This window comes from Teleopsis dalmanni, chromosome 2 (genome assembly GCF_002237135.1).
Source record: "Teleopsis dalmanni isolate 2A chromosome 2, ASM223713v2, whole genome shotgun sequence".
Taxonomy (NCBI): domain Eukaryota; kingdom Metazoa; phylum Arthropoda; class Insecta; order Diptera; family Diopsidae; genus Teleopsis; species Teleopsis dalmanni.
The window spans coordinates 216,215,040-216,225,041 of record NC_051847.1 but is presented as its reverse complement, the minus strand read 5'-3'; the positions used below and the strand labels follow the sequence as shown (position 1 = coordinate 216,225,041).

At 28.3% G+C, this 10,002-nt stretch overlaps 1 protein-coding gene across 1 annotated transcript; it reads left to right on the top strand.

The window, feature by feature from the left end:
- The first annotated feature begins 4,527 nt into the window (after positions 1-4,527).
- On the top strand, positions 4,528-5,351 carry LOC119681299. Its single transcript, XM_038094452.1, has 3 exons — positions 4,528-4,660; positions 4,751-5,179; positions 5,272-5,351. Exons 1-3 carry the CDS (start codon positions 4,544-4,546, stop codon positions 5,335-5,337), a joined length of 612 nt encoding a protein of 203 aa, XP_037950380.1. The 5' UTR covers positions 4,528-4,543; the 3' UTR covers positions 5,338-5,351.
- The last annotated feature ends 4,651 nt before the right edge of the window (positions 5,352-10,002 follow it).

The window sequence follows — 10,002 nt, the reverse complement described above, 5'->3', positions numbered from 1 at the left end:
TAAGAACAAAAAACTACTTACTTACAAAACTGTGTTTCATGAATAGGAACAAATCTTATATTTATTTGCTTAGTTATTACATATCACTAGATGTAAGTATATAATTGTATTTAAGAACAATAATGAAATTTTTCCCATTCTTAAATTTCAAGATAATAACAACATAAATTGTAATATATATAACATCTAAAAACCGCATTGGGGTTTTCTATCAAAATTTGGTTTTATTAAAGAGACGAACTTTTTTCTTTGGGTGCGTGCAAATATTGAATTTTCTGCAATTTTCATATTTTTATTGTAAAAATATATTTTTTTGAAAAACCCAGTGAGTGATAATAGGTCGGTGACACATACTTTCTAAAATATTAAAAATAAATAAAAACAAAAATTAACTATGACATATTGTATACGTAATTAATTTTTATTTACTACGAGAATGAAGTAGCAAAAAACATACTATATATATATACATATATTTCTGCAAATTGTTGAATTATTCACTTGCGTCGCTTGATTTGATAAAAGATGATAAACACTTTTTTAATGAGTCAATAGATACTCATTAGTTAATGATGTACTTAGAATATGAAATTATAAAATCACGCATAGATAAAATATAAATAATAATAAATAAAATGACAGGCAAAAAAAAAACGGCACTGGTTAATTTAGACATCAAAACACCCTACAATCAAGCGTTGGTTAAATATTCGGTAATAAAGATAAAATTATTTGAAAAAAATATATTAGAAAATGCCAAAATGTATTAATAGATATTCTTTATTTAATATAATCTGTCTAAACTAATTGACAATAAAATCACTATTGACAAAATTAATACCATATATAAAATTATTTTAATATATAATAAAATTTCGCATTGAAATTTAATTAGTTGTAATTTATTGATTTTCGTTGTAGATTATATATGTGTTTTATAGCAGGTATTATTAGAAATCTCTTAAAGTTTCCATGAATAAAAATATAAAATTATATTTCATGTCAAGTCTCTAATAAATTAAATAAATACAATTAAAATTTACATATATATTTCTACATAGTTCTTATCAATATTGAGAAACTCTAAAGAAAACAGGGAACTATTTGTAAATAATACTATTGGTCTCCCTTTCATTACAGATTTATTCAAATTATCACCTTTTGAAGCTATAGATTTGTCAAATTGGTTTCCTTTTATTTGAATTGTGTTCTCCAAACTCTTAAGAGTAGACATTCATGTGCTAGATATTTGGGTCTTCTATCTTTAAAGTGATTCGTTAGATCTGGTATATCGACATTGTTTGTGTTTAAGTAAATTTTGGACTACCACTTCAATCTAACCTATTCTCTTCAAGAGTAGGACAGGACTTATATAGATGACTATACAATAGCAACCTACCTCCTAAAAATATCTGCTTTCTTGGGCATGGAAAGAAAGCCCATTTGGATGCAGCTGTTTATAAAAATATATTAATTTTTTTAAAGAACGTAAGTAAAAATATTCGTTTTATAACCTATATTGAAATATATATATGAAATATTTACCACGAAATCACTTTGTCGCTTTAAAGTAAATAGTTTTAATGTCTATGTTAATAATATTGAACATATATTTGAGAGAGGCAGATCTTAGATGTGATAAACATTTGTTGGTGAATGTTGTGCAATACATTAAGACTGAAAAGTTTTCGGAAATTCTCATTTAAAATTCGCGCGCTGTATATTTTTCGATATTTTAAGTTTATGTAGTTTGGCAGCACTGTCCTTAATTACTATGCCAAAAATGAGCTCGATCTGTCAGACAGTTCGTTTACGGCAGCTGTTGAAACCAGTTCACCTCAGTAGTGCGTTGCGAAATGTCTTCGACGGTCGTACGACCGTCCTGGAAGGCTTTGTACCACTCATAAACTTGAGTTTTCGATAAAACTGATTCCCCATAAGCCTTTTGTAGCATTCGCAACGATTCTGCACACGAAATTTCGTTCGAAACACAAAATTTGATGCAAACTCTTTGTTCAATATTTTTTTCCATTGTTTTTTTCGCAACGCCCTACTGAGGTGAACTGGTTTCAACAGCTGCCGTAAACGAACTGTCTGACAGATCGCGCTCATTTTTGGCATAGTAATTAAGGACAGTGCTGCCAAACTACATAAACTTAAAATATCGAAAAATATACAGCGCGCGAATTTTAAATGAGAATTTCCGAAAACTTTTCGGTCTTAATGTAAGAGATCAATTACTCACACTTTCTTCTTCTTCTTCTTCTGACCTGTAGTATAGCACTATTCGTTGAAAGCACTAAATGGTCAGCATGATATATCTTTTTATTCTACTTTCGACTTAAGATCACAATTAAATACAAATTCAAATAATATATAATAAATAATATTCGCCAAAATAATTTCAGTGCAGTTTTCAGTAATCAATTGTTAAATATAAATAATATGGAATTTACAAAAGAAAAATAATTTGTTTGTTTTTAGAAACATTAAATTGAAATTCCCCTGTAACAGCAATATTTGAAGAATATCATAATAACAAATAAAACCCATTATGTTCGACTAATGGGTACGTCTTTAATATGTATTTCATTTTGAGTGAATTTTTTATTGGGAAAAAAATTTTGTTTTTATTTATAATGAAATAATTTTCTTAATTTGTTTATACTGTTTTTGGAAATAAAAATCTAAAAATATTTGTTTTCAGATATAAATATTAACAGTAATATATTTGAAAGGTATATAAAAAACTTGAAAATTATTTTCAATATTAAGAACTAGTAACAAAAATACTTAAACTAGATAAAAATAAAAAGAAAATAAAATTTTAGGGTGTCCCAATTGAACTGTAACTAATTTTAATCGGGTACAGCTTTCAAACTGGTGGGGAAGCTGCATCTACATTTTGCATAATGGCAGCTGATTTATTGTTTACAGAAGCGGAAATATTTTCATCTAGGTTCAGTGGTGACATTTTTAATTTTAATAGAATTTAAACGTTATAGTGTGATTTCACTGTATAAAAGTTAAAAGCCACAAAAGGCTTTTGCCAGTGCCATCGAACGCGTCTATGGGAATATATCATTCATGTTTTGACCCCTAGTACATTACAAAAAAACTAACAGTGTTGAGAAATACTATAATATGGTAGTAGTTATAAAAGCAACTGATTTTGCAGCAGAAGTATTATTCGCGAATTAAATAAAATTTAAGCTGATATGAAAGATAATTACCATTTATCTTCCAACTTTACTTGCAAGAGTATTCTTCTTCAAGTGAATACTCAAAAATGACCAGAAAAGAACTCCTACAAAAAAAACACCCCCACAACAACACTTATCCTCCAATAAAAAATGGTTCTGCTCTATTATATATCTTCCACCTATGGGAGGAATACTCAAAAAAGAACTGAAATAAAATCTTTCAAATTAAATTAAATCTTACAAAAAATAACTTCATAATGATATTTATCTCTTAACTATGAATGGAATATTTAAATGAACTTCTAAAGAACCCTTTTACAAATTTTAAATAATTTACTAAATTAAAAATAACAACTAGTCTACGTGATATAGAAGAACTATTGCGTATGCTCGATTGTTGTCTTCTCTGATGAAACAGATTTCCCAACTGAGCAATTCATAAACAAACAAAAGAAACGAATTTAGACTTTACTTATGAAAATTAGTATTCAATGCAATAATATTCATATGATCAAGAAAATCTTACTTCATGACTGAATGAAGCTTCCGCAAACTCACATTGGCCCGGTTTGCGACTGATTTATCGACCGATTTAGAACCATACTAAACGTTAGGAAACGACTACTTCTTTTCTTGACTAAGTATATAATATTTTGACTAGTTTTGTACTTTTTATAATGTCTAATTTTTTCCACCTATCAAAATCATTTTTTAAAAATATTTAGAATCGTGTCATTTTCTAGGACTAAGAATTAATTACCCTTGTTGCGACTGATTTATCGACCGATTTAGAACCATACTAAACGTTAGGAAACGAACACAGCGTTTCTTGATTAAGTGTATAATATTTTGACTCCTTTTGTACTTCTTATAGTATCTAACTTTTTTTAACCTACCCAATTTATTTTTAAAAATATTTAGAATGTCATTTTCTAGGACTAAGATATAGTTACTCCTTACATTTCTCTCTATTAAGTTCTTTTGTGATGTTAAGGTATGTTGATGTACCAAAGACACAAAGTAGTGTAGTTTTGTTATTTTAACTCAATTACTTTTAAATGTTTGGGCTGCCATTTACTAGTATTAAAGTTATCTATGCTCTAGAAACCTAATTACATATTCTTGAATATTTCTTATCTGTTAGAAATTGGAGGTAAAGCAACTACTGAGAAATACAACATCCAAACTTTGTTATCAGTCAATACCTTTTAACACTAAAATAATCAAAAAATAGTATATACACTTTGACGCTAGGCAACCCTGCCAATTGTAGTAGCTTCTCAAATAAATTCTGTTGTTTTTATATTCAACAGTTGATCTTGAATTTTTGAACTGCAAAGATGTTTTTACTGCGAGCAAGTTTCTACCGTCAGATACTCAGTTTGTTGTTGCTGATATTTGTTGTTGTCCAGGGGCAAAAATATGCACAGAAGCGTTGTGCGGAACTGACCGAATATGTAATTAAAAATAATATAACAAATTAAGCGATAATAAAATAAATTACGATTTCTTATTTATTTTGTAAATAAAATTGTTTATTCGTTCAGTGTCAAGTGGACTGGGATTGCTGTTCCAATCGCTGTATGAGTTATCTTTATCGCTGCACCAGAAATTACACAAAGCAAAATAATTATATACACTTCGAAGTACCCAGCCAAAATCCTACATCATATGCAACTCTTGATGAAATTCTAGCATCCAATTTTGACAATGACAATGACAATGTCTTTGAGCAAATTGACGTGAGAGTTGGTAAAGCAAAAGCACAAGAAAAAAACAGTCGTGGTTTACAATATGACAACCGGTTTAATCAACGAAAGGAATATGCACCAATATCAACAACAAGTCCATTTATTTATAGAATTGTGAAGTCCAATGAAGGCACAACGGCTACATCAAATACTTATCCAGGTGCAATGACATCAAATCCAATCGGTCCACAGTATAGCCCTACTTGCAAAGAAATTGGCTCAAAGGTAAGATAAAATTTATTTTTATGTATATTTTTCATTTTTATTATTTTTGTTTATTTAATATAATTTCTCATTTATTTTATTATATATTTCAGTGCTACAGAAATGATGAGTGCTGCACTCAACGTTGCCATGACTATTTGCACAAGTGCGTCACATAGGAGCAGCCGGTCAAGAAAAATGCTATAATCACTTTGGAACTTGCATGAGCACTTATATATCATAAGGCAGATTTTAATTTATTTATTAATATCGCACATATTTATTTATATCTGTATTTATATTTGCACAATTAATTGCTGCAATTAATTACTAAGAAGACAATAAAATATTGTGTATTTTTTGGTTATACAATCGTCGTTTAGCCGTGAAAACCACAATTTATAATAAGGAGGAGATGATTTTATAATAAAATAAGTTTTCATTTAAAATTAATAAAACTGTTGTTCTCAGTATTTATACGATTCCATATATTAAAATTTTAAACCCATTAAAAAAATTATTGACTACATACCATGTTATTGTATAATTGCTGCGAAGACTATAAAATATGTACACATCAAATACAATTACAGATTAATTCATATGGAATCCACTGCATACTAATTAACGCTGCTTTCAATAGCATCATTTGGTGTTTATATTGGAAAAATAAAACAAAAATAAACCCAACATTCCGCAGATATATATTCGCCTCATCGAAGTACGTAAAATAAATTATTTTGATGCGATAAAATCCATAATATAATTGCGCAGATTCATCCCACACTGTTGATGCCGCTGCGGTTCTTGATTCATCACTGAAGTAAACAAAACCAGTTGGAAATGAGATTGCATATATTTAAATAGCCCAGGCCAAGTGCTCTTACATTTCAATGGTGGTTCGTTAATTTACAAGTTCAGCAGATACGAATTGAAAGTAATCAAATTATGCAAAAATTCGCAGAACATCTGACATTTATTAAGTAACGCAAGTTTTATAAATTTTTACTCATTTAGCAACAATTTAATTTTAAAGTGTTATATGTAATAGTATTTACGAGATTGAGTATACCTACGGATATTAATTGTAGATTCTGTAAAGAGAATGAGGAGTCGGCCACACATGTCCTATTAGAATGCCCTGTGCTAATGCACAAACGGAGTACGTACCTGGGAATGTACATTCTTATGGAAGTGGCAATAAAACTCTGTAAAGTAGGTTCTATACTAATTTTTCTTTGTTTTTCTTAATGCTTTCTTTAAACTGTCTACTCTGTCGATACTTAGATACTACTTCATACCATGTTAGTCTAATAAAATACACATTTAGTCATCGATTATTCCAAATTGAAGCCCAGCTTATTAGATATACCTGTACTGCCTCTTTCTATTGAAAGACTAAACCAATTTAGACTTTATTATTATCACAGTCTCTGTAGCAGCCTAAACGCAGTGAACGCAAACTCTCTAAAAGCAGGTCTAGAATTTAGTATGTGCAGAAGTTATATCATAAGCAGCGGAGGGTTGTATCTAGTACTTCCAGTTGAATAAATACTCAATCTCAATATTCAATCAACAATATATCTCGAAAGTATGATGCCAAACAAAAGAAAGAATTGTCAAAGGTACCTCTATTTAACGGAAATAAATCATGGAAGATTACCATTGCAATCCAGTCATTACCATTGCAATCCAGGATATAGGGTTGTATCTAATACTTCCAGTTGATTAAATACTGACCGAATAAAATTCTTCAATCAAAAATTATTCAATCAACAATATATCTCGAAAGTATGATGCCAAACAAAAGAAAGAATTGCCAAAGGTAAATAAATCACAGAACATTACCATTGAAATCCAGTCAAAAATTTTAACTTTCATAAATTAAAGAATACAAATAATCTCACGCATTAAGTATCATAAGAATATAACCACTACATAATCCGTGTTACAGCTTATCATAGAGGTATACACTAATACTTGATCTATCCCACAAGGCCCTTTTTTTAGCTGCGGGTCTGCAGAACAAGAAAAAAGTGTATACGATTATATTTGCTCATATTTGGGAGGTGTAAGAATTAACAATTCTAAATTGTTTATTTCCAAATATGCGATAGAGATGAGTTCTATACCCATAGATTTATATTAAGATTTGCTGAAAACATTAATACAACTTTCCGTTTCTTAGGAAACTTAAACATCTTCTGAATTACCTGAACCCATTGCAAATACTTAATCAAAAATTTCTTTCAATATACCTTTTAAAAAAATTGGTATTATTATGTTAAATATCTATCCGACTTTTTTCCAGGCAATGCTTTATTTTTTTTAATACTATTGTGATATAATTTATATAAAAATTACCTTTTCTTACTAATCTGAAATCGATTCCACTTTTCTCAAATAAATAGATGTTTAAAATTTGTTGGCCCCACATTCACTGACCAACACTTAATCCAAGAACAAAATCATCTTTGTCCGTTTTCTTCAAGATATCATTCTACTCAAAGAGCTTCAGCAGTATACTGAAAGCAGTCGTAAGTACAAAATATATATCTAGTTCAGAGATGGATTCCTTTAGGTACTAGGCCAATGCCTGATTAAACTTTTTTTTTTTAAACCGATTTAATTTTATTTACATCAACCACTTAATTTTGAAATACAATCTTCTTGTTCTTGTCTCGTGTAATTTTTTCCGACTTGACTTTGTAATTAAAATAATTAACATAATGACTTAATTAAGTTGTTAATAATTAATTGCATTGTTAATTTGACATTAAAAAAGCAATTAATAATATTAAATGAAAATATTATTTTGATGTGCTTGACAGAATTCACTTAAAACAAATGTTCTGGAAAATACGTTAAATTGTTTATAATAATTTAAAGCGATATATATTTATATATTGATAACATAATACATATTGAAGTTGTCTTATATTCTTATATATATTTACAATTCTTCTCCGAATTTAATGACTAAATTTCATTTTATCAAATTTTCAGTAAACAATTATTTTGAAATGTTAAAATCATATTTATTTTTTATAATAATTTCGATTCTAGGGTAACATGCTTATTGAGAACCCTTTGAAATATTTTAATGATCTAAAAAAAATTTTCAATGATTCTTAAATAATTAAAAAAAAATTGTGATGTAAGTGTTATGTCATTCCACATTTATTGAAATAAAGAAATGAACTAATACTGCAACAGAGGTGATCTCGAATCCCATATGACATAGAGCATACAGATTCATTGTTTTATGAATTATGGAAAATGTGATTTAATAGAAGTTACAACCTTTTTGTATAATTAGCTATAAGCTACGATATACCTCTCCAGAATATGTAACATAAAATAAATAATTCCGTTTAAAAACTTGAGCACTCTGTAGGTATTACCCGCTACTGGCCAACATGTACTAATACAATAACAAGCCATTTCTATAGCAAAATAGTTAATTTTATTAATACTATATACCCATATTTTATGTAACTAAATAGTTTTTAATTTCATATATAAAAAGCTGCTAGAATTTAATGTTTGCTTCATTTGTGACAAAATAAAACCAGGGTATCTTAACTATATTTAACATACATATATACTCTATTATATACCGCATTGTATACGCAGGTTGTTTCTTAAAAAATTCCTTTCTCAAAAAAACGGATAATACCATATGTCAGAGACCTGTCATCATTGTCAAACAATTACAGAGATATAGTGCAGAAAATGAAAGCCTACTGAGCGAAAAGCGTACATTGAAAACATAATTTAATACATACATCGAGCTTAAGGTATTATATACTCCTCCCGAATTACATGTAATATTTCATTGTGATTTTTAATGGTAACGTGTCCAATAATTTAAACCAATTTTTAGTTTAATTTAACTTTTCATTTTCTACGAACAAAGTATTATCGCAACTCGATTAACAAACTTTAGTTAAAAACCCGTAACATTTTAGAGGAGTCTCTATTAATATACCAATTTTTATTCCATTAAATATCTTTTGAGTCAATCATAATATATTTCTAAGTTCATTATGTTTACTTAAATCGAGGGCAAAATAAAACTATAGTTTCCAATTAGTTGATAGTTGTGCCCAGCCCTAAAAGTAAATGAAATTAAAAATAAGTAGAAGAAGAAAAAATATGGTATGTTTGAAATAGAACAATAAGCTAATTATATCGTTTTTTTTGGTTTAATCTGTCTAAAAAGATCGGGTAAATAGAAAGCGTAAATAGAGAACACTGCATTTTAAAAGCTTGAGGAATTATTACGATTTTTTGAAAATTAAATTTTTTGAAAATGTTTATTTCTTGTGTAAAACTTTCTTTTTCTTGCAACTTTCTTAGAAATATTTTTATTTTGTCATCGTATATCAACCCCAGTATTTCGTACTTTCCTTCTATCATGCACCGATATGTTCGATATGTTCTTCATTTAACAGTCTGTATCTTTTGATGTTAAAGAACCATACTTATTACTAAATTGTTATTATACTATAAACTATATTAGTTGTTCATTAAATTGTTACAATGATAACGTATTATTTAATTATATTTGTCTGTTCTCCACATACCTATGTGCTGTGAAACCCTTCTGAGAAAATCGGATTGATTCACTTTGAATATGTAACACAATTTTCTTAAAATAAAAATAAACAAATAATTTTGCAATATTGTCATTTTCAAAATAAACAAAAAATAACAAAATATTTTTAAGTAAAACAAAATGTTTTATCTACAAAAAATCGTGTCAACATATATAGGCTATCTTTCGAGGTTATCTCGGCTGCAATTAAGTTTAGCACTATAAAAGCGCCAATTCGGCTGTG

Bases quoted from the DNA above. Each gene is read 5' to 3' on its own strand.
- LOC119681299 (XM_038094452.1), top strand. From the start codon at position 4,544: ATGTTTTTACTGCGAGCAAGTTTCTACCGTCAGATACTCAGTTTGTTG. The intron at 4,661-4,750 runs GTAATTAAAAAT...TTATTCGTTCAG, and splicing joins GTGCGGAACTGACCGAATAT to TGTCAAGTGGACTGGGATTG. The intron at 5,180-5,271 runs GTAAGATAAAAT...TATATATTTCAG, and splicing joins GCAAAGAAATTGGCTCAAAG to TGCTACAGAAATGATGAGTG.